This window comes from Lampetra planeri, chromosome 3 (assembly GCF_965212315.1).
Source record: "Lampetra planeri chromosome 3, kcLamPlan1.2.h2, whole genome shotgun sequence".
Classification (NCBI taxonomy): domain Eukaryota; kingdom Metazoa; phylum Chordata; class Hyperoartia; order Petromyzontiformes; family Petromyzontidae; genus Lampetra; species Lampetra planeri.
Genome location: NC_136109.1, coordinates 27,560,328 through 27,586,294, shown reverse-complemented (window position 1 = coordinate 27,586,294; position 25,967 = coordinate 27,560,328). Strand labels below are relative to the sequence as shown.

Below are 25,967 nucleotides of genomic sequence, written 5' to 3'. Positions count from 1 at the left end.
TCACCAAAACCGATGGCGGGAAAATTAAAACATATTTTCACTGCAGCCGAAACACTTTCGGATGTGTGGGCACCATCAATAAAAATAGCAATACAAATCTGGCGTGAGCCCCTTCGCATGGCAAATTGCCAATAAGCGTGGTGTCACCAAGCAGTGTTACGTCACGAGGCCAAGTGGGGGTTCATTGTCGTGGCCTTTTGTCGCCAACCTTCACGGCTCAGCCTCGCGCGAGGCGCGCAGATGTCGCAACGAAATAATGAAACCCCTGCCAGCTCAACTGCAACGTCTCACGCGAGCAGTGGGTAAGACTCCAGTGGGGGGGGTGGGCAAAGAGGGCTTTTCTTAATAAGTGCTCCAATATGTCAAGCGGTGATATTCAGCAATGTGCTCGTTACACGCACGTAAGGTATTATTTTCCGTGCGTGGTGGATTCCCAAGGAAAGCGAATATCATGGAAGAGAGAGAAAGAGAGAGAAAAAAGTACCCAAATTGGATCCAACTGTGAATTTGGAGTAAACGTGCTGCCGCTGACGACAAGTAACTGGAGCACGTCATGAGTCCTCGCCTTGGACACTACAGATTCGGTCTCACGCAGAACGCGTGGGAGCCCTTAAGACAGCTCGTGGTTTCATGTGTCGGGTGGGGGGGGGGATAATATCAGGACATATTGTGATGTGGGACGCCATTTTTCGTGTCCGCTCATGAATATAAATATTGTCCCCTTTAGCTGTAAGTGTGGGCGGTAATACATATGGAGCTATTCATTAAGCGTTCGTGTTCCGTGTTGCGGAGCAAGCTCACGGCTCCTTTTCAACCTTCGGGCCATTCCCCATCTCAGCAAAACGATGTCTCGTCTGCAGCCGCTAATGACATCGTCGCCCAGCCAGCCTGAGTGTGAACGATTACGTCGCGTTTCTTAATGTTTGTGCCAGCCGTGTCGATGTGGCTACCCGTGGCACCGGGGTCTGTCCCGTGACCTCCTGTCAGCCAGCCTTCGACACTCCACGTGGCCTCGAAGTACACCTGTTCTGGCACAAGCGCCATGATCACGTCGCCGACACTTAGTGGCGAATCGCGAGCGGCTTTTAGTATTGGTCTGGCTACCGAGTGTGCAGACGTCTGCACACTGCACTCCTCGGGGTCCCTGGGACTGAGAGGGGCTGGTGCGCCAGCCGCCGAGGATGGGTGGTAATTCAGACGAGAGGGCCCCGATTTTATTCGTGGCACCTGGGGCCCATACCAACGACGCGACGCCACTGAGTACGGTTCAGAAATTCCTGCACTTTGCCCGCAGCGCTGATGGGTTCGTGCAAAGACCACCGTGTGGTGAACACGAGATGCTAAACTGCAGGCGTTAACCGACTGGTCCGTGGAAGGCAGTACAACAAGCAGGCTACCAGCTCAGGACTTACACCATTGGAACCTAATGATGTAAATGCTTACCCCGAGCTCTCATACTCTGATGGTGCATTGTCTTTGAGTTGTGCGCCTTTTGGCGTCATCTGGTCCAACCCATGTGAGACTAGGCTCTAAGGAAAGCTGTCTCGGGCGTGGACCAATCAACTTCAAGGACAGTGCATATATTATCAGAGTTATGTTTTTTGTTTGCATTATGGCTCCAGGTATTGTGGTCTATGCAAACATGACTCCTTGTAAAAAAAGGTGTCAGTTTTGTTGCCAGATAGAAGGGTAAAAAAACAATTATCAGCTCAGGACTGTTAATGTCAGTGGCGTAGCGTGGTTGATGTGGGCCCTCGTGTAAGGAATTGAACGGAGCACCCCACTTCCAATTTCCCACCTCTTCATAGCCCCGGAAGCTCGTTTTCTCTGTCCCATACGACCCGGTAGAGTTTCACTGCCTGCACACGTAATCAATCGCTATTCCACTGGTCGTTGCAACCCAGGTCAAATTTTTTTTTTAAAGGAGACGTTTAATCTCAATGGAATCTCACAATGTTTCAAATCAAGCACTGACTACGATGATGGCGATGATGAACTTTGCTAATTGTGTATTTGAGCATGGAAACACGTGTTGTTGTTGATGTTCTCTTGACCCGACTGCTTCTTTTAAATCGTCAGTATATCATTATTAGAGGTGTAACAATGCATAGAATCATTGATTAATATTGATTCTTAAGCTCACGATGCACCCATCAAATTGCATGTGTAAGAATCAATGTTTTTTATTTGTGTCTTTTGTACGAAGTAGCTTTTCGTGACCTCTGAAGCCACTAGAGGCTGCACCATTGAACCACAAGGTCATCGACTGCATACATTGTTGTCGTAATTTCAAAGCTCTTTGTTATCTTATTTGTGCTCTCGGTATCATGTCACAAGATGATGATGCATTCATTGGGATATCTGGCACAGCAGTGCAATCGTTTTAGAGAATGGCCCACGGAAGCGGATATCACAGAGCTGTCTCTGATGTTTTTAAATCCTTTATATTAAGTTCGCTTGCTTGCTTGCTTAGGACCGTGCAAATCTTTCGGTCGTTTTTTAACCCACTTCCCGTGATCCAATCGAGCTGACATTTTCCACACAGACTCGTTGTGCGTGACAATTAATGTTCGTGAAATTTTTTTTCCAAAATTTTACACTTTTTAGGACAAAAATATTATATTTAATTACCAATTGCTTAATGGTGCAATGCTATCATCTGACCCATAGGTGGCAGCCATCTCAAGCCAGAGGACGAGAGGACTCTAGCCGCCACGCATATAAAGGATTTATAGTGAAAAACTTAGTTTTTACGGGTTATACTTGTTTCATTCACTCTCTGGTCCACACAGTAGAAAGTAGTATATTACCACTCACTCTGTATATGTGAGTGATGTTCGTATCATGATAATACGACCGCAATAAACATTTGCAGAGCTGGAATTTCGCCAAACTTAAGTGCAAACCGAATAAAATTATTCTTCATTTAAAGCTTTCGTGATTACAGAAATCCATACTCTTGGGTTCTTTCGGTAAAGTCACGTAGGTAGAAAAATAAAATAAAATAAATAACGACGTTTCGATCGCAACACAAGCGGTCGTCCTCAGGCGCAAAAAAAATCCAGCAGTGGAACTGCTGAACAGCTTGTATTGCGATCGAAACGTCGTGATATTTTTTTATTTTCTTATTTTTTTCTATCTACGTGACTTTACCGAAAGAACCAAAGAATACGAATAAAATCATGTTTTTCTTTGTGTCGTAATAGGTGACCGGGTTGAAACCATCAACTCAATCACACACAGGACGCTGCCTGGATTCGAACCCAGGTGGTGTCTCAGCGGTTGTCAGTTCCGTGCTCTCACCTCTGAATCACTCGGCCAGCTAACATTCACCACGGCGAATCACTCTTGGATCGTAGCACGGGCATGGACTCGCGCCAATTCATCGCACCTCCAAGGTGTACGAATCATCACCGTGCGTCCGTCGTGCAAGGCACTCGTTTCCCTTGGCCGAGCGTGGCGCTCTCCCTGCATCTCCCAACCGCATTCCCTCTCTCCGAACAGGACATGAAATCGGAAGCGAGGAGGTAACGGGGTGGGGGGGGGGCAGCAATCGCACCTCTCGCAGCGGCTCGTTGAGCTCCCCCAAGATGTTGTCCTCGTCGAACATCTTGCCCTGGTAGCGGTTCTCGTAGTACTCGTGGATGCGCTGGCGCAGCTCCGCCGGCAGCTTGTGGAACGACATGTACTGCTCCACTTGCTTGTACTGCACGCGGGGGGTCAATAGGTCAACGGGTCAAGGGGTCATCGACGGGTCGGTACGGCATGCACTGCTCCACTTGCTTGTACTGCACGCCCGGACACGAACAACGCGCCACGCGCGATGACCTCTCACGTCAACGTCGAGCCCTCGCATCGCCGTCGTCGAGTTGCCGTTGGCATCTCTCTCTGTCTGTCTGTGGTGCAGCCGGTCGTTCAGACAGACACGTGTGCGCGTGGACCGGGTTGGTGGTGGGGAAGGCTGACACGGATAGCCACCGTGTGGGGAGCGGTATTGAATTCGCGAAGCAGGCGTGGGTGTTGGACAAATAGCCAAATGATTCTCAAATAATAACACCGCTGGGTGAAGGCTCCAACATGGTGCGGTGGTGGTGGCGGTTGCTTACCGTCACGCAGGTGTTCTGGGTTCACAGACGTCGTGTGTTAATCACGATGATACAAAATATTTCCGATATTGTAAAACACATTCAATAATATTGTGCCACAAAAGGTCCTGTACGTGTGTGTAGGGAACGTATCGGTTGAAAGTGAGGGAGGAGGAATGGAAAGAGGATGGATGGTTTTGGAAATTGGGAAATTATTTGGAGGATAATTTGTGATGATTTATTATGCTTGTTATTCCCAGGCGAGCCTCATGGAGTCTCAAGACTCCGTTTGAGGAGGGTCCTGGCCAAGTTGTCGCAGCAGACGGGAGGGGTGATGTTGCTTCTCTCTGTAATCCCTGGTGAGTGATTTTTAGGTGGATTTTTTTTTTGCATTGTCATGTGGCCAATACCCGTTAGATTTTATGCTTGTTGTCTTCTAACTATGGGACGAAACTGGTGAAGGCACAAAACAAACCCGTGTAGAACAGTGAAAGAAACATAAAAGCTCCAAGCAGAAAGGCACCCGAGGTTGGAATAGAACTCTGGAACGTTTTTGCTGTGAGGCACAAGTGTTTGCCCTCGTAATAATAATAATACGATTTATATGTGATTTATAATATGAATTTTGGAACGTACTGCTGAAAAAAATATGCAATGAGGAGCTTAAAAAACCGTGAGCCTTACAAAAAAATGTACATTTGCTAAAATATTCCATAAAGTGGGCGAACTGGTATCAGGTATCAGAATGTAAGAGGAAAATAAACTTAACGCTTAGACATATTTTTGGTACCAAATCCAAAAACAGCAAATTTGCACCGTTGCGCAGTAATTATAAATAAAAAGAAACGTGAAATGCATGAAATTGACCTCGTGATCTCATAACGGTTTTTTTTATGATCGACAACGCTTCAAACCCACGGAGGGGTCAACCAGACGCCGGGTCAGTGTGGCTTGTGCTGTGTGTGTCCACTCGCACGACGGACGGCGGCCTGAGCAAAGGAACAATGCCCCCGGGACAGGGTGACGGGTTACGTCGCAACGCTGCTGCCGGTGCCTGCTAACGTTGGTGGGAGGACCTCCAGTGGAGGCAGCTCTTGAGAGAGTATTTTTGCCGACTGTTCCACGCTGACCCAGATGTCTCCGAATCGGCATTCGCCTGCTATGAATTTCCACACGATGGGCCACTTCGTTGAGCGATGATTTGTGGCCAGGTCGCGTCTGATCAAGAGCGAAATAGCTCAGTGGGGTCTTACCCCGTAAACAAAATAGCGATGTAAGAAGATGAAGAAGGTGGTGGGAATAACCCACGCTTTACACCACCGTAGGCAACCAACCGATTGAGTAACTGTGCTGTAATCACTAATAGGGGTTTTCCCCTTTTTTCTGGCAACAAAACTGACACCTTTTGCAAGGAATCATGCTTACATTAACCACAATACTTGCAGTCAAATGCAAACAAAAAACAATACTCTGATAATTTATGCATTGTCTTTGAAACGGATTGGTCCACACCAGAGACAGCTTTCTTTAGAGCCTCGTCTCATATGGTGTTCGACCAGATGACGCCAAAAGGCGTAGCTGCTCACCCCGAGCTCTCATTACTCTGGTAGTGCGTTGTCTTTGAACTGTGCCCCTTTTGGCGTCATCTGGTCGAACGCCATATGAGACGAGGCTCTAAAGAAAGCTGTCTCTGGTGTGGACCAATCAGTTTCAAAGACAATGCATAAATTATCAGAGTATTGTTTTTTGTTTGCATTTGACTGCAAGTATTGTGGTTAATGTAAGCATGATTCCTTGCAAAAGGTGTCACTTTTGTTGCCCGAAAAAAGAGGAAAAACCCCTATTAGTATATTTTGGTACTGACAAAGGAGGTCCCATGATGTGCTGTAACCATTTATACTGCCGGGTGGAGAGAGGCTCGGTGGAAGAGGGGGCTTGGGGGGTGGATTTGATAAGCTTTCACCGTCGTCTCAACTACCGTACCGGGAGATCAAATCGAGCCGGCCACCTCTGGATTTTGAACCCAGTGTGCTTAGCGATGTACCGCAGCAGCGTGTCAAGAAACACGAGTCACCATTGATAGCCCACTTTACCCATTAAGACACTTCCGCCGACTTCCTATCAATGAGACAAAAGTGCCTTCGTTGAGGTGCCTATTCGATACATTGATTACAAAATTAATATACTTTGAAAAAATAAAAAAGTCCATCTTCCACAGAGATGGGTCAATAGGTCACCCTTACACATTAGCTGATAGTTGATGCGCAAACGCACGCGTGCAGCCGAGTGAAAACGTTGGACGCCAATATCCCCCTTGCAAAAATGCACTTAGCAGAAATACTAATGGCATTGTGACGCATCGCGGAGAATGTCGTCGTCGCTCGCTCGCGCGCGCCCTTTCCCAAACGTGACGTGTCGTCGTCGCGGATCGAGTCGTGTTCTTGCGCGCGCAGAGCCAATGACTCCGTCGATCGTAACGGGAAGATTATTCCGCCCCCCCTCTCTCACCCCGCCGCCACCACAACCATCCCCCCACCCCCCCTCCATAAGCGCGGGCCTGCCATTATGTGGAGCCAGCTAATTAGTTCATGGTTCAAGGAGGACTGAACTTGAACAAGTCACAACCCCATTAAGGGGAAATTACACCCAGAGTTTGGCACGGCCGGGAAGGAGTTGGCAATCCGGCCTCCTCTTTCTTTCCATCACTCCTTCAACAGGAGACGTTAACTACCTCGCCTGATACACGTAGAGGTCGTGGGTTCGCTCCCTACCCTGACGCCTGCTGTTTATTTGGAGTTTGCGTGTCTCTCTCTCTCTCTCCTCGTGAACGCGTGGAATTTTCTCCGGGTCCTCCGGTTTTTTTCCCTCCACATTTAAAATCAACGTGCGATTAGTGTCATTTGACGGCTATAAATTTCCACGCGATAAGCCACTTCGTCGAGCTGTAATTTGTGATTGCCAGTTCGCTTCTGAAAAAGAGAGCTGTACAGCTCAGCGCGCCTTATCTGGTAAATACAAACATTTGTTAAAACGTTGTTTGTTAAAACGTTGTTTTAACAGAGAAGAGCGAGTGCATGGATATAAAGAGCGTGGATTATTTATAACAATAAGGACGGCGGCCGTCGGGACTGCTGCTATTTTTGTCCGCGCGGGCACGTTACGCCGATCAGGCCGGCCGGCGGTGGTGGAGATGTGTCCGTCGTGCCAGCTTATTGAACTGTCGCTACGTGCCCAATGCATTATTTAGCACGGCACATCGAGTCAGCTTTCTCAAGTAACCCAAGGTCAAGGGAGAGCTGGAAGGACTTTGCGCGTGGTGGCACGCAAACAACGAAAACGAAAGAACTTTGTTCGGGTCATAGCCGAGGCTTTTAGTACTTGGGGCGGGGGGCGGGGGCACAAAAACAACACAAACATCAACAGGAGACGTTTTGCTTTTGTGGCATGTCTGCTGATGTCAGGCTACTTTTTTAAAGATGAAAAATTATAGATACATTGCGGTCTCTCGCGCCGTACCAACAGGAGAGAGGCGTTTGGTCCGAGGCAACGCCACGCACGCGACACCCCAAGCACGGCCGAGAGGTGGGTTTGATCTCGTGATCACTGCGTGGAAGCCGCGGTGTCAATAATAGAACCATGCAAATAAATGCAGGGGTAAGATTACATATGTGGGATATTCTTTGGAGCACGTGACGTTTATCTGCACATGGCGCTAATGCGCAAAGTGGTAAAGATCCCTGTGAAGATTGTGAATAACGATAATTGATGATGATGATGATGATAATACAGGAGGCAGTTATTATTACCTGCAACGCTCCGCTTTTGGAGCACGCGTCTGTAAAATATTCGACGGCGAGGTTTTGCTCGCCGTGTTAATTTTAGACGTTTGAATTGCGCCTTCTTCTTCGTTCGCTATCACCGTTAATATTTAAACGCTAATTTTTTTTGGGGGGGGGGGGGAGCTGTGGTGGTGCCGTACTTTTAAGCAGCAGCGAGACAATTAATTATGCACGTCGAAGCGTGATGCCGCTCGCGAGGATGTGAATCACCCCTCGTCGTTCCGTAGCCCGCCACTATACGGATGCATGCGCTCGCAACCGCACGCACACAAGCCATTACTGCCGTGTTATGTCATCGATCGCTTTTAAATGTATCTCCATGCGGTTTTTTTTCCCCTTCCTTCCCCGTACCCCCCCCCCACCATCCACCTCTCGCATTTGACGCAACAAAAAAAAGAGCTCTTAAATCATCGCAGCCTTCAGTTTCATCTCAATTTCTGCGCAAATGATGACAACAATCGGGTCCCATTGCTGACACTGCAGCTGCAATGGTGCCGCGTGTTTAACGGCGGGTAATTGAGAGACAGCACAAACCTCGCCCCTTGCTATGGCATCAGCCATGGAAGGGCGCGTTCTTTTGTTAGTTTGTCAACGCTCTGCTCGTCAACGGGTTACTGCTTTCCTGATGATTTCCACCATGGTGTAATGGTTAGCAGCGATCTCAGATGTGGCCGGTTTGATCTCCTGGCTGGGGCAGTTGTAACGACAGCGCACGTTTCTTAAACACCCCTCCACCCCTCCAACACCACCTCTGTCCACGCAGCAGCTTAAATGGGTAGGCTGCAGTGAGTCGACCGGCAGGCCGGGTGTGGTGATTTAAAGTGTGGGCACTCTTCCAAGATGTCTGGCCATCTTGAACGAGTAAACCAAACATCCTCTAGGAGGGGTCCTCTTAGAGCTCCCTCTGGTGGAGGCGCTTCCGCTTGCAGTGGCACGAGCGAGCAATTGCAGGACTGCGCCTTTAGCCCTCCTTTTTTGTGCTTGAATAACGGGCGACGACTTTGGCTTAATAAAGTGCCTTCGCGATCACCTTGACTCGAGAAGAGCAGCCAAAAGCAAAGAGTTGAGCGTTTTGTTCGGGTCGTCCAAGCGATGTGGCAGACCGACAGATGGGCAGCTGCCGGCTTTCACGACAATTGCTGAAACCCCCCCCCCCCACGCGCCCCCCCCCCCCTCGAAACCTATTCCTGGGAACCCCTCGGTTGGCACGCCACTTAAACAGAGAGACGTTGTCACCCCGCTCACCCGCTCCTCTCCCCCACCGTCCCCGGCCGCTACGAAGGGTCACGAACACACGAACGCACGCACGTGTCACTGCGGCGTGCCCCACGCTGACGGACGGGGTGACCAATCAGAGGATGGTGCAGTCGCACGAGGCATGCGGAGGAGTGGACAGGCAGGGGTCGGGAAGAGGTGTGGAGGATGACGGTGGCGGAGGTGTTCGGGCGGGGGGCGGGGGCGAGAAGGAAAAGCAACGCTTGTAAAGACACAATTTTATGGACTTGAATAGCGCCTAAGCCTAAATGCGAACTCGCATCTTCAAGTCGCTGTAGAGAAACAGCGGGTTGTTTATGTGCACACAGTGTTGGTGTACGATGCTTTTTCTGCAATATTTTGCTGTCTTTTCTTGGATTTTCTGTTTGCACATAGTCACTTTAAGATGTTTTCTTGTTCATGTTTTTTTTGGTGCGGTTGCACCCGATTCAAGAGCTGAATGGCTCACAGGGCTATACCTAATAAATGAAACTTGAAACTTGAAACTTTGATATAGAGAGAGGCACACAGTCGTCCGTGCTGTCGGCTCCCTGCCCGAGTTCAAGTCCCGGGCCTCATTTGCTCTTCCGATTGTTTTGAGTGCTGAGAAGATGTGGGATTTTGGATCACACCGGCCGTGCCGTGCCTGTGCAACATCCATCAGCAGAGGCATGGGGTGTCAGTGTGGGAGGAGACTGGAGTACCCAGAGAAAGTCTGTACTCTGGGAAGGCGTAACTCGTAGTTTACGACAGATAAGTCAGCGACCAATTTGCCATTCTGTCATGGAAGAGGTTAAGGTGCAGCCCTGCAATTACTTGCTCACGCCACTGCTGGCAGAAGAGCCTCCACTCGAAGTAGCTCTCGAGAGCCTCTTTTGTGCCGGACAGGCGTCTCGAAAGGGGTAGGGGGTACCCACACTTTACCCCACCACACGTGACCCATCCGTATTGCTGGGTGGACAGAGGTAGGGGGTAGGACATCGAATCGAACCGGCGACCCCGCGCCGGACCGGACTTGCAAGTGCGGCGCGCTGACCATCACGGCCCAGCGGCGTCCCGCATTAAACAGCGGGCGAGCATCGCTAACGAATCTGGTGGAGAATTCCGCACGATGGGGGGGGGGGAGTCTCACCTTCTCCTGGTACTGGCGGCGCGAGGAGTCGAGCGACTGGATGAGCGCCGTGGCGTGCCCGATGAACATGGCGTAGCACGTGGCGCCCACGATCATGCTGAGCATGGTGAGCCACAGGTCGGCCATGCTGACGGGCGCGCGCTGGCCGTAGCCGATGCACAGCATGTGGCTCATGGCCTTGAAGAGGGCGTACGAGTACTGCTTCCCCCACGAGTCGTTCTGGCACACAGGGGTAATCGCCAAAAATGAAAATGTGTTGGTTAATATATGTGTGTATATATATATAATAATGGTTGCTGAGCACAGGCTCAAACGCTCATAATGTATGCAAATATGTTGAAGTTCTTTCGCACCGTACGTAGCCAATCGTGCTAATGCCATGCGGCGAGGAATACACTGCGATATTGAATGAAGGCATAACACACGATGAGAGGTGATACGTTTCTTGAATTGGGCAAGTTGGGACGAGGAGAAGAGGCGATTGTTGGGAATTCCAGAGTCGAGCATTGGCGAGGTAAGATGCTGGACGGGACGCGGAGTGGCCTGCGGTGTGGTGACTGAACGCCGTTGTGGAGGAGTGAAACCGATCAGATTCTGGCTCACGACAGGGGCTCAAATGTTTTCAATGGATAGTTTTCGGGGTCACTCGAAGTACGTGGCTTTTGTAGCCACACCGTAGCGAGAGTTGCACCGGATTTGGTGAGGCCGGGTGAAGACGTATTTTCTGCGTCGGTGATCTGGACAGAGCCAGCTGAAATTAAGCGCCGGTTCACGATGTCCAATTGAACAGTGAACTTTGCACGTGGATTTACCGTTTCTATTTTGAGCAAACGAACCTTTTTAATATTTTTGTATGTTCCATTTAATCCGACTTAATTACTTTGTTTAAGCAGGTGTAAGACAAATGAAATGTGTTTATCTGCGTTCCAGGCTGTACATCTCTTGCCATTGGATTGACTATGGACACGCATTTATTCAGTACTTTACAATAACCACAAACCCACCCCCCATAAATTAACGTAAAAAAACAACAACATTAAGAAATAGCATTTTAAATTGTGCACAAGATAGCTACAAAAAGTAGAACCTCGTTTGCAAGGGAGAAACTGGGTGTCGACAAAGCAAGACGCTGCACAGCAAAGCTCTTATTGCTGTAATTTAGTCGCAGGTAATTTTCAAATGTGGGATTTGGACCGTGACATCAGAACACGTTGTTACGGCTCCTGATAATAACATGACACTTAAGAGTCCTGGGCCCATGGCCAGGTCCCTAGAGCACATCCTGGTTGCAGCGAAATCTGCAGACGAATCAGTGCCGGAGTTTGAGGTTTTCAGGAGACAATGCACAGATGTACGGCCGATAGCGTGGCGAGATTTTTAACACTGCCACTGATTCACCACAGCGGGTAGAGAGAGATACATAGAAGACTCCCCCCAAAAAATGTGACCTGTCCCGAGTGGCCAACAAAAAAACCCTTCGCACCAGACGCAGATAATGGCTGCAGCGAGTTTGCCGTTGAAACGGGTCGTTGAAAAATGGGCCCCTCTTTTCGTCTGGAATGCAAAGTAAGGCCCCGTTGTGTGTTGCTGCCAGGGCAGCCGTGGCCAACGGTGTAGAGTGTTGAGGCAGTGCAACGACACCAGGGCCCACGGTGCCAGAGGGTGCCCAGGTGCCAGGATATGAAAAGGGGGTGGTGGTGTTGGTGGTGGGGTGGGGAAGGGGGTGGTAATTGGACATGGGAATTCCATCTCATTCGCTGCACCAGGGCCTATGCCAATCATGTTTTGTCACTGCACATCACGGGTGCGGGTGCCTTGTCACGGTTGCTGAGGATAGGACCACAAGTCCAATTTGCCAAGTGGCCAGCCACAAACAGCACTGTTGAAGGTGTGATGAATGTCAGTGAACACATTTCTCGAATTGAGCAAGGGTTACATAATATCTTGGGAAGGGAGACCACGGGAGGGAATTGCAAGGTCGAGCAATGGAAAATAAACGAAAAGAGGAAGTGTTTCATTTATTTTACCTGCAGCTTGGCGGATGAACACAGCGTGGGCGAGACGAAACAGTCGGATAGACCGAGTCCTCAACATGTAGTGGAGGAATGAATGAGCGAAGCATGGGAGAAGTGACCGTAGTAATAGCGATAGAAGAGCGATGAGGAGTGGATTGGCTGGCTGCAGGTGATTAGCGAGTGATTGTAGCGAATCAAGGGGTGCTGGATCGTCGTCTGTGAGTGTGTGTGTGTAGGGGGAGTGGTAGTGTAGCGGTTAGCGCTACGCTGCGCTACAAACCCGGTGACTCGAGTTCGATTCCCGCTCACGGCCAACACCGGTAACGATTATCTGAACCGGTCTTGGGCATCCCCTAGGTCGACTCAGCCTCAAATTAGTACCTGGTGTGGTGTGTAAATATTGCCACTGGGGAGACAAATGCGGCCGGGCGTGGTGCTGGCCACCCACCTCCTCGTGTGCCGTGCCGGCCTTAATAGGTGCTCGCTAACAGCACCTGCCCCAAAGGGTCTATGAGGGCGAAGTGGTTGTCTTTTGTGTGACCATGCCGTACGTATGTTGAACTTCTTTTGCACCGTACGTAGCCAACCGTGCTGATCGGAGGTGCCGGGGGAAAGCGAATCTCTGAGGTGCCGTGCGTGACGCTGCGAGGCTCACCACCATGCCGTTGAGGGAGATCCAGCAGTCGTGGGGGAATTCCTGCAGCATGGGCACCAGGAACTGGAGGCAGCCGTCCCAGTGACACAGGAGCAGCATCATGGCGATGAGGTTAACAATCCGCACCACAGCGCTCGCCAGGTCGTACGTCATGTGGAAGATCTGGCGGAGAAGGTGAGGGACACGGGGGGGGGGCGTAGTTTGGCGCTGTGACCTTGCCCCGCGGCGTTTGGAATGTGGACAAAGCCGCATGCTCGCCCTGACCTTGCTCTCCTCGGGGGGGGGGGGGGGGGGTGTAATGTGCGTGGCGTGCGCGCGTGTCCGTCTCGCGTTTTTCTTGATGGCAAGAGTACAGCTGAGTTGAAATAATTTGCAGCAATTGAATAAAATATGTTGTCTCTCCCGACCCCCCCCCCCATTGTGTTGTCGCCGTCACGTCACGAGAACCCTTTCGTGTTTAAGAACGGTCTGCTGGATGTGGACATCATGGAGCTATTTCATAGTGCCTCTAAGTGATCTTTGTTTTCACACAGTAGGGGGCCGCACTTTCTCACTGGCTCTGCCATACGATGAGAGTAATGTTCGGCACTCGATAGTCAAGCCAGTCTTTTTAAATTCTGACCCTCGAATTTAGCCAAATCAAAGTGCAGAATCAATTGAATGCCACGGTTGCTTTGCGCAGTCACTGGGCTGAGCCACGAACTCACTCCTTGCGAGAACCCAGGCTTGTTCACAGACAACGGAAGCCGGCATTAAAATTTATAATCTCAGCAGTGTCAGCTCTGAGCTCTGACCTCTGAGCCACCCGGGCACCTGATTCTCGTTGTTTTTATTTATGAAAAGGTCAATTGTTTCGGCCATTTGTTCGCATCATGGGATGTTTTTTTAGCAATGCAGTTATTCCGTGTGTGCTCATGTCGGACACATCTCAGTTGATACGCCGATCAACTTGTAATTTTGCTCGCGTTCAATGCAGCTCACCGGGACGTTTCTTTTAGGGAGGCGTGCATGATAACGGCATACCAATCACAAGATGCCTTCACTGGAAGAGGACAGTGCCCGCCAAATATTTGCCGCTACAGTTAGCGGGCACGCACAAACCGCTGTGTGCAGGTGAACTAGTAATCACCACTGTTAAAGCGCGAACACAAACCGCTGCTGTAATTGGAACCGTGTGGAAATTATGGCAATTATGAATGCACCTGCGCATAACAGCATGTCTGAATGAAAAAAAGACGCACTTGGGGCAGGACAACATGAGAGCTTTGGTAAGAAAAAAAAGGTTAAATATATGTAAAAATCTCATCCGAGTTCTTTCAATAAAAAATCGTCTATGCTCCCATGAAGAGATTTGCCCGATCAAAATTCAATGGTTGGGCTAAATATTCGGGAGGTTTTTCTTTTCCCCGTTGGTAAATGTTCGTCTTTATTTACTTCCACACAGTGTGCTGTCAAACATTCTGGTCAGTGCCAATTGGACACACGAAGTAGCAATGCATGATGCCAAACTCGCACTTCATTTTTCCCTTCATGTTAAAATGTATATCAGACCAGGCAGCTCAGTGGTAGCAAGAAGCTCTCAAGTGCAAAGTTGTGAGTTCAACTCCCGTTTGGGGGGATGACTCAGCTTATCGTCTCTCCTGGGAAGCCAACAGTGGTTGTCCTACGGATAGACTTTCCCCCGCCAAGGGAATGTGGAATTTCCACCACTGGCTCACGGATTCAAACAGGAGATGAGCCACAATGCCTCTCAATGCTCATTCGAGAGCAGGACATCACATTTGACTTTGATTGATTGTCCGTGTTAGATTGAAATGAATGCTACCGTGTTGGGGTTTCAGTTTGCTTTATTAACGAAAGAAACATGCCGCAAACACATGCTGTTGAAATGCCATGCTCTTTGGGTTGCAGTTGATGTTTCAGTAACCCCGAAACAACAAAGGGAATGCTGTGTGCATGCTTTACGCGTGCCTGTGCGGGAGTGGCAGATGAGCCCTACCATGCATTTTGAATGTTAACTCAGAGTCCCAGTGAATGGGAATTGCCTATTTCCAGGTAACCAGTTGAAACGTCATCAAATGTAAGGATTTTGTTTTATTTATTGCTTACCACGTTTTAGATTACGTTTAATCTTGCAACACAACGGCAAATACCTCTCATCAGGGTTGGAAGCAATTTACGCTGGAATATAATTACCGAAAGCCCATTAACAGTGACACACCCACAATTACCCTTAAGGGGAAAAGGTACCTGAATGCCATTAATTACTTTTGGAATATGTAATTATAATTATTACAAAACTAAATGTTACGAATTGTGGACAGGGAAAAAAATGCTGCGTTCTTTTATTTAAAGTAGGATAGATCGAAGCTCGTCTCAAGCTTTTTTACAGCTAAAATGTACACGTTTGATGAATGCACATTCTAATGCAATGAATATTTTCCAGCAAGGTACTTTGTATCTGTTTTAGGTAATTCCAAGGGATAAGATGCTCTTAAAAGGTATCTCACAATCGATTAAATGCGTTTTATCCGCGCCTGCTGAAATCAGAATGCTGCGGCATAAAACCCTGTGTACATTGCCTTCGTTAAATTAATTGAACATAGATTTTGATGGGAAAAAATTTAATACAATTAAGGAAAGCATTCTGTCATCTTACATTTTAGCGTTCACGTCGCCAAGAAAAGGTCCCGCTGAGAAAATTAACGCAATTATTGATGTAATTTTAATCTGTTGTCTTTCATTGCAGTTTCTGTTGATGTGTTGATGGCATACTCAACAGAGAGAGAGAGAAAAAGTCAAAGTATTCTTGTGATTATTTATTAATACGCCTATTTACCCAGGAAAACCTCTTGGAGTCTCAACACTCTTTTTCAGGAGGGCCTTGCCAAGTTTTCACAGTGAGGGGAAGGGGACGATATTTGTGATGTGTAATCTCAATTGAATAATTTGCAGGTAATGTTTCAGCATTGAGATGTTTTGGACGATACCGATTACATTAAAAGTGTTTTGTTATTTATTGTTATGGGAGGGAAACATGAGAGCCCGGAGAAAATCCATGCAGAACTGGTGGAGAACATACAGACTCCACACAGAAAGGCGCCCGATTCGGGAGTCGAACCCAGGTTCTTCTTGCTGGGAGGCACGCGTGTTAGCGCTGCGCCACCCTGCCGCCCACTGTTTAGCATGCATGCAATCAGCCACCTACTGTACTCAAGCCTCCTAGCTTGATGCGACAAAAATGACCACATGTCTTCCCCCGCCTACGAGATCCACTATTTGAGTCAAATAGAAGATATGAAATAAACATCAGTGGTGCTGCAAATCACCTGGCCGTGAAAATTAATAGACATTGCAATAAAATAAACCCTCACACAAACACAGACACATACGTGAATTGTACACTGCAGTTTTTAACAGAAGACACTTTCACGATGGTGTTTCAGAAGACTAACTGGTACTTTTCCGTTGGGTCTTCCACAATTTGTACACAGGATGTATTTAGTATAAACTCTTAAGCATCGATTTTGTTTATTGAAAGCGCCGGCATTCTGAGAATTATAAATGAGTAATGATTATTTTTTGTACTTAGATCAAACCTTAACAACATTCGCTACAAATACACTGTCTGCTACCTTTATGATCACAAAATGCTCCACCGTGCATATAGGTCGGTGGGTAATGTAGAATGGGAATTGGGACAGGATTGGTAACGTGAAACAAACTGCGGTGGTCCGCACTAACAGCGGCACGTGGTGCAGGAGTAGCGTATCATGGCAGTTGTCTGTTCACTCACCTCTTCCCACTGATGGATGTAACGGATGAGCCGGGAGAGTCTTAGAAGCCGTAGCAAGCTCAGGATCTTGGTAAAACGGACAATGCGGAGGGCTCTTGCAGTCTTGTACATTTCTGAGTCGATTCTGGTCTCCACGATGAGGAATATGTAGTCCACGGGTATGGACGACACAAAGTCTACCAGGAACCAACTTTTCAGATACCTCATTTTAATAATCTGTGGATCCAATATAATATCGGTGTTATCTTCTACAACGATTCCTGTTCTGAAGTTTAACACTAGATCCACTATGAAACACGTGTCCGACAACACGTTAAACACAATCCAGGCAGTTGTGTTCTCTTCGTGGAAGAAAGTGATCCCCACGGGGATTACAATGAGGTTTCCAACCATCAACAGCAGCATGATGATATCCCAGTAGAACCTGTGGGAAGGAAATTGAGCGTTAACCAAGGTTGAAATCGCGTAACAAAAAGTACTCCCTGAGTGTTGTTCCACATGAGTAATGTTATGGCTGTTCTCTAACAGAAACACTGAAAAACAATACCGGTTTTACTTTGCGGTGATACACATTATACTCCCACAGTAGTGCCCTTCAATGTATTTCATTATAAAACACACGAGATCATTGCCCCTCATTGTGTTTCATGCAGTACTCGTAAAACACACCGGATATAAAATCGTCAGAATTATGTTTTGACTGGGTACAGCTCGGTGAAGACATGAGGGAATGAGGGGGGGGGGTTCAATTGGTGACCGAAAGCACCATAATGTGAAGACAAAATAATGCATTACAGAGGCTTCCACAATATACATTATTCAACGAAAACGATTGTAAAGTTCCGTATTAAAAGGCACTTTATGTTTACGGGAACAATCTGTACCCAGGCGTGTGGCATACATGTAAATGAAACCACTGCATTATGATGTTGGCGCGTCCTTTGTGTGAGGTGTAGTGTGAAAAGGGCTGGCGAACAACTTCGCTGACATCATATGTTGGCCCTTAATGAGTAAAGAAAAAAAAGGCACCTTTCCAATTTTACATTCTACATTTACAATGCGGACGCGTCGCATTCTCGCGGAAATGTATCAAACGACAACGGACTTTGACGAAAGTAGCATGCAAATGTGCACCGCATCCGTTGTGTTACAACACGGGGTGTGTAACCAACGGGTGCAATGTGGCGCGCGCGTGTCTCTGCGGGCAATCTCGTGTTTGTGTATTTGCGTGAGAACATTGGGAAAAATCCAAGCGAGGACACCGTCCTGCCCCTCCCAGCCCCATCGAAAATCTGAGCGCAATCCCGTTTCAGGACCTTGGACAGCGCCGCTGGAATTCTGCGCACGTCCTGGCGACGCTGGGTCACCTTGACAGTGGCCGCAAGCAGCAGCAGCATCAGCAGCAGCAGCATCAGCAGCAGCAGCAGCATCAGCAGCAGCAGCAGCATCAGCAGCAGCAGCATCAGCAGCAGCAGCAGCAGCTCCGGCTCCGTTAACAGCACGGGCGAAATATACAAATCGAGCTCGGCTAAGATGTGCCGAGATATGTCTTAAAAAAAGGGGGGGAATTCACAATTGGAGAAAAATTGCAACTAACAGGCGAGCGCAGTGGCTAGCAATGCGCGAAGTCTTTTTTTATTGCATTCGCTTAAGGGGCCACGTATTTCCATACCGGCGTCTTTGGGCGTTGTCGAAACAGGATTGCTATGAGTCGGCTTAGCGCTGAGCCGCCTGTGTTTTGTTTAGAACTGAGCGGCGTGTACGTTTGCATATCTGTGGCCATTGAATGTTTGGGGTTAAAAAAAAATACGCAGCCCGCCTCTCACAGTTGAACGCCCTGCGCAAATGATCGCCGCGGTTATTTTGCGCTTGACGAATGGCTGCATGATGTGTTTGTAACGCAAGCCCGGTGTCTGTCGCGCAGAATTCAACTTCTGGTTGGGCCCTTATCACGTCGACTCACTGCGCAACCAGTGACCTCACACTGCAGTCAAAGTGACGTATAGTTCAGTTGTAATTAAGAAACATCTGCTAGGCAGGTAAATTATGCATCAGCTGCAAGAGACAGTGTACGACGTCACTGCTGGCCTTTATAACGAACACCTTGGAATTGATTTGAGTAACTTATTATGCGATTAAAAGGCAGCGTGAACAATGCCGCGTGTAGTGTAAGACCACCAGCCCCACAGGTGTATTCCAATGGCGGTGGAACTTCTGCTGGTGTCCTCTAGGACAGCAGTGTTATCCGATACAAAGGGTTTATAAACATGGGGAGTGGGCGACCGTGGTGGTGGTGGTGGTGATGGTGGTATACAATGTCCAGATCGTACGTATCCTTCACGCATGGAAAAAGTGCAACGAAAAATTACGTGCGCGACGTGGCTGGAGCGTTTGCTGGTGTATATATAAAAAAACAGGTTCTCACCTGGTTTAAAACACTATTACTGACTACTTAGTAAAGATGCGGCAAAGCAGTAGCGTTCACTGCGTTCGTATATTCATACCGAAATAAGTTCAAAGGTTGTTTCTTCAGTGACCCAAACACCCCGTTAAGTAAAAAAAATATTTTACAAAATGCATTATTTTTATGAATGGGGGACCGTAACCCGTTAGCAACGGGAACAAAAGAGCGAACAACACGCACAGGTTTTGTTTTGTTTAAGACAGCCGTCGTTAACGCGCACACGTGTCCTCTATAGGCAGTCGTTCGTATCATAAGTGACACGCATGACCTATGAATGTATCGATGTATCGCCAATATCTGAACGCGGTGACAGGCAACCCGCGTGTCGCTCAGCGGGGTAGCGCAGCGCCAGCACTCTCACTTACCCACCTGAAATCACTGTACGGGTGAATAATCCAAAAGCCGGCCGATTTCACCCGTTCTCGTTCCCGCTCCACCGCCTTCTCGCTCCCGAACATGCGCAGGGAGAACTTATTGACTCCCGGCTGTAACATGGCGCTAAACTGCCTCTGCATGAAGGTGGCCTGGATGCCGCACTGTTCGCCATCGTCCAGCAGCATGGGCTCGGCCGACTCGCCCTTGAGGAAGCCCACCGAATTGGCCTGGGGCCGCTGACTCTGACCTTTCCTCACGGACCCTGAGCGAGAAGCGCGTGGCGCGTCGCCTCCTGCTGCTCCCTCCTGCTGCTGCTGCTGCTGAATGCCCGCCGCGCTCTCTTCGCACTCGTAGGCACCGCCCGAGGCGCACTCCCCCTCCATGATGGAGCGCTTCTCCTCGGACAGCTCCTGGTCGTGGAAATGACGACTGGCGATAGAGGTCAGGCTCCCCTTGGTCGCTCTCCTGCAGTCCCCGTTGGTGCTACGCTTCATTTTCCTGCCCACGTCCGTCTCCTTTATATTGGACTCGCGCCCGCCGGCGCTCCTGTCCACGCCGCCTCCCAGCGACGAAGACACGGTTTTCATTCGGATGCTCTTGCCTCGCGCAATCTTCCCTCCTTCCTCCTCGTCGTCGCCAATGCCGTCGCCGCCGCCGCCTCCTCCTCCTCCTCCGCTCGCTTTGCTCTTCTTCTCCATGCTACCGTTTCCCTGGGCCGCCGCCGCCGCGCGCTGCGACAGACTGGCGCGTTCCCCCCGAATAGCGGGTGGTGGTAATTTATCCATGTCGACGGGACGCGAATGTCACAGCGTCCTCTAGCACCAACAAATCTCGCCGCACCGGACGCCGGGCGGGCGGGCGGAGGGTAGCGCTTTCCGACTTGCGCCCCGCGATCGAAGCGATTTGGAGATTATAGCAGTTTGATGCCTCCGCACTAGCGGCCCCTTCAGCCTGGGCTGGCGGTGCAGTTGACGCTGCGAGGTTTCACGCCGCAATACCTTTCCACGCGCTCCTCGTCTGATTAATTTTTATTGTTCTCTGCCTTTCAACAAGATCGTCACGTTACGCCGAAAATGTTTCCGTTACGGAAGAAATCGGGTTCTTGCATGCGTATGCAGTTCTTTGCTTTTGGGATGGGATCCAAGTATTTGATTCTGGGTGGTTTTTTTTGCATGCTTGGTTTCGCTACAAGGGTCATGTGGGGGTTTTTTTTTTGTATAATTCGAATTTCTAAGAAGCGAATGCATCTGTCGTTTTCATCTAAGTTGATCCTTTTTTGCAGAGGTGGTTCGTTCAGGACGGAACCGCATTATCATTCACGAAGCTTGATTAAACCGAAAATCATAATCCGGTTCAGAAATGGCGCAAGGGCTCATTTCACATCGCATTACTTTGAGCGAATATAAAAGTTAGATGTAAAAGCTAAAGTATATGAAAACGTGTTACTCTCAGCAACACATTTATCATCACACGCATGCGAGGGACACACATAGTACAATAATGTCCCGTTACATCCCAGACATTCATTAGGGTATAGTGAGTAGAGTTGTAGTTTCAGTTCCCCTTAACTGCCCAATAAGGCCTCACCGTGTCCCAAGACTCTTTTCAGGAGAACGCCGCATTGGGGTTTTTGTCTATTTCCATGAATCACTGGAACACTGTTCAAGGACATGGACGATGAAAATGGAACAAAAGCTGACCAGTGCACAAATAAACGCATACGCACAGAGAAGTGAAATTTTGGAATTACACTGTGATGCAGAGAGAGGAACACATCGAACGAGTTTCACCATGGAGTTGGTCGAGTTTCACCATGGAGTGGAAGCTGAGGGCAGGAATATGCCAGATAGGGCATCCACTGTGGAAATTGAACCATGGGAAGAACGGCTTTTTTGCAGGAGCTCGGTGAATTGTTGCATTGCGTGACTGTCGGGGATGGTAATGGCTTGAGGAGGCCTTCATCTAACAATGGATAGACCATGGCTGATAGCGATGATGACGTGCCATAGATTCTCAATGAGCGCACTGACTGATATACATTAATTGAAGTTGTTGATGCTTTTCTTGCAGGTGAAGTCCACGTATCCAGCATACACATTTTGTTTGATAAACATGACTTTCTCCTAATAATAAAACACTTCATATTATGAATACTTATCGTCGCAATCGGCTCTAATCTAATTCGTTATCATTGGGAATTAGTATGTTTGCTTTTGTGCTTTAAAAATGAAACCTGAGGCCACTCCTTTCAATAAAAGAAAAATCGCTTTCATTTCGCCTCTTGTAAAGTAATCGTCTTATTTATTCCCGTACTGTGAGTCTCTTGCTATCTTCGGCAAGAATAGCCTTTCTGCAAAATGCGTATCTTCAACTCGTGCAATCACCACATGACACGTTACTCCGTATTATTGCGATTGCAATTGAACAAATATGCATATATAAAATGATAATACACTGCCCTTTGCCAATACATTTCTTGATGACGGCTGCCCCTTCATACTGTGTTGATCACGTGTGTTCTTTTGGCCAAACTGCAGCACGCTGGTCAGCGCGGGTTGCTGAAGAAGTGGGGGGCGCAGGACCAATTCAGACATCACCTCGCCACTGATGTCTGTCATGGCCACGAATGGAACACACATCGTCGAGCGTGCTCGCCACTGTGCCATTGCCCCCCCCCCCCCCACTATGTGTATATATTCATACTTGATTAAAAAAAATATTAAGCCACGTGTTGCACAGGGGGAAAAGAAGACGTAAAATACGCCCATCCCTTAAATCGATAGATAGTTTTCTGCAATATGTTACTCCATATATTTCTCTCGTTTTTGTGGGTCTATTTTTTCATGAAGACAGCCATTCAGGAGAAAAACACTTTAAAACAAGCCCTTTTCAAAGAATATGGAATTTCACATCACGCAGCAATGATCGCACCCAAGTGATGCCTCGCTTGTCATTTTCAAAGAACGAGAAATCTGGCTCCACTTGTGATGTGAACAGAATAAGGGGATAAAGAGCCCTTGACGTGGTCCACTTAAAACGCATTTCTTTAGCTTTTTTTTGGTCTTGCTTTTGGAGGTGACTCGCTGTCAGAACTTGCACAGGTGTAAAGTAGTGGGTCAATTGACGTGTGACTCCACTCAGCCTGACGTGGCTTTCAGAATAGTCTTTGTGAGTGGGTCTATACAGGAAACGCAAACAATGTTCAGATATAACTGCTGCATGATTACGCGGCGTGGTTATGTAAAAGGCCCCCTACGGGCTTACCTTTCGAGCTATTAATAGCGCACTGGACTAATCTTTTCACAAGTACAGTGTGGACGGACAAATAAAATATAACATTACCATTGTCGCCATTAACACACCAAATGAAAATTGTTCATTCGGATAACGGATTTGACAATGGAAAGTTTTAGACCATATGGAGTGAAAAAGCAAGTGTTGAATTACAGCAAGTGCTAAAATGCTTCGGAAACCTTGTCACGAGTTAAACCACAATTTTGGTTAAAACGGACTCGAGAAATTATATTAGTTTCAAGAGGGGAGTGGAATTTAACTACCATATATATCAAATCCACTGCGGTGGTGAATATTTGAACGCAACACCTGCAGCTATTAATTATATAGCGCCTACGTAACACTAAGCCAGCGTCTGTCTAGGCTGCAACGCCACCCTGTGGCCGTGATGTGATGATGTTTGGATATGGTGATCGCCACTAAAATAACAGCGAGGAGGAATGATAGAGGAAACAACATTTTCGTTCAAAGCATCTTACACGTGTCACATTAATCACAGTACACTTTTTAAACCATTTTATAAATATATTCATCTGCAAGATCCGGAGCAATCGCTTTCACAATATTCAGTCACCTGTTAAGAGGAGAATCATTGAAATGTCTATAAATGGATTGCTCTGTATACATTATTTGACAGGTTTAATTTCACAATGTGTAAGCGTTTATTGATTTATGGCGTCCTTTAACCAGATGAGAAGACGTTGATATTCAGGTTTTATTTTTAAAGAGAGGGACATAATAGAGATGCCTTGTTTACAGTAGATTGAGGTAGCATCTGGAATCAGTTGCGTAACAACGCACATGACGTGAAAATACCGCTTAATTTACACGTTTTACGTTTTAAATGAAGGGATAATTCCAATTAAGTTATTGTATACATAATTGAACGCAATGTTCTAATTCTACAAGTAATTATGTCAGTGTGTAGTTAGAGTTTGAGCCATGGATCTTTGCGTTCCCTGTTAATAAGTGGCATAAGCCGGCTCGGGTGTTTTCATTTAATACTGTGCGTAGGTTAAATATTGCACGTCTGAATAAATCGCCCCATCAAGAGAGGCATTCGGGTGACAAACAGTCCCATAGATCAACAGCACAATGGAAACGTCATCTTACTAACCAGGCATTCCCCCCAACGCTTGCACAACACACGGCAAACTACCTGATAAACGAGTCCTGCCACATCTGGCCAGTCGTACATTCATGCATAGCCACTGATGAATTATCTGGATACCCGACGCCCATTGGTGGTTGGTGGTGTTGGTGGTGCGAATTCTACTATACAGTACTTCCATAATATAGTTTTTGGTGTTAGATCGACAACATCTATAATTTTCGATTTAAAGCTTTCGTGACTGCAGGGATTAATCTACTTGGTTCTTTCGGAAAAGTAACGTAGAAGGGAAATAATAAAATGATAAAAATTAAACATAATAAAATACAATTCTCACGACGTTTCGGCCACAACGCAAGCAGCCGTCCTCGGGTGAAGAACAGGGCTCAAACTCTAACTACACACTCAGATGCTGTCTTTCCGACAGCCCTGTTCTTCACCTGAGGACGGCTGCTTGCGTTGTGGCCGAAACGTCGTGAGAATTGTATTTTATTATGTTAAATTTTTATTATTTCCCTTTACGTGACTTTACCGAAAGAACCAAGAAGATGAACATCTATAATGCTAGATTATGTGGGTTTACTCTCCAACACACCGGTGTGCTGAACGAGTAACGCATTGGCATGTTTTGGTTACGTGACAAACATTCCTAATTGGCTGTGTCGGGTGGCGGCGGGTTTTACGACACATTTATGTTTACGCAATCTAACCTAAAAACCTCTATTATGGATATTTGTCGCGAAAGCCTACGTGTTAAACCGTATAATACGTATTAGTCCATGAGGCCCAGACCAGATGTTGGAATTGTCAATTGTCATTGGCGACGACCATAGCTTTGAAGTTCATTTCAAGTTCAAGTTCATTTATTTGGTATAGCCCTGTGAGCCATTCGGCTGCTGCATCGGGTGCAACCGCAACAAACAAAAAACTTAAACATGAACAAGAAAACATCTTAAAGTGACTAAGTGCAAACAGAAAATCCAAGAAGAGAGCGCAAAATATTGCAGAAAAAGCACCGTACACCAACGCTTAGTGCAGGGGTCAGCAACCTGTGGATCTTTACGGACCGCTTCGTGACATTATGTGATGTATGTATTCATTCACATGCATTGCGACTCTTGAAATACAGTATTTAGTTAGTACCGAATTCGAATTTTATTTTATTTTGGTTGCCAAAACCTGCTTTAATGGTTCCAATTTCTCAGCCTGGCCAATAATAGCGAATTTAGTGATAACCGTTTAAAACGAGTGGGGTTATGAAATCATTCACTCTTAGTAACCTAAATAAATCCGTATGAGTTAATGTTTCGCTACCTAATCCGTATGAGTAATGTTTTGCTGCCTTGGGTGGATATCGATGTTTTGCTCTGCCCATGGTTGGTGTTTGTGCGGTTATTGAGCGGTATTGAGAGTCACCACCGTGTGGATTTCGGTTGGATGGTGGCTCTGTGGCTGGTGCTCATGTGGTAGTTGGTGGTCCTGTAATGTTGTACAGGGACTCCTCTACTCATGAACGAGTTAGGTTCGTGTGGTCTGTTCGTAAGTCGATTCCAAACATGTTGTACGGCAAGTACACTTTTTACGGGGGATGGCTTTAAAAGTTGTATAATATTCTGTAGATGCCACTGGTTCTTCATGTTCTGCAGATGTAGATGCCACTGGTTCTTCATGTTCTGCAGATGTAGATGCCACTGGTTCTTCATGTTCTGCAGATGTAGATGCCACTGGTTCTTCATGTTCTGCAGATATAGATGCCACTGGTTCTTCATGTTCTGCAGATGTAGATGCCACTGGTTCTTCATGTTCTGCAGATGTAGATGCCACTGGTTCTTCACGTTCTGCAGATATAGATGCCACTGGTTCTTCACGTTCTGCAGATATAGATGCCACTGGTTCTTCATGTTCTGCAGATGTAGATGTCACCACCGCCATCTATTGCGCGGCGGT

The 25,967-nt window shown here is 47.5% G+C and overlaps 1 protein-coding gene across 1 annotated transcript in view; it reads right to left on the bottom strand.

Moving 5' to 3' along the window:
* The window catches only part of LOC144734820 (potassium/sodium hyperpolarization-activated cyclic nucleotide-gated channel 4-like), a 36,090-nt gene extending 15,888 nt beyond the window's left edge, over positions 1-20,202 (bottom strand). The window contains exons 1-5 of the mRNA XM_078617209.1: positions 19,610-20,202; positions 16,777-17,200; positions 12,981-13,142; positions 10,311-10,529; positions 3,560-3,706 (exon numbers count right to left, since the gene is read on the bottom strand). Of these exons, the coding sequence (XP_078473335.1) occupies positions 3,560-3,706; positions 10,311-10,529; positions 12,981-13,142; positions 16,777-17,200; positions 19,610-20,202 (1,545 nt within the window). The remainder of the gene's footprint in view (positions 1-3,559; positions 3,707-10,310; positions 10,530-12,980; positions 13,143-16,776; positions 17,201-19,609) is intronic.
* Positions 20,203-25,967: the final 5,765 nt, after the last annotated feature.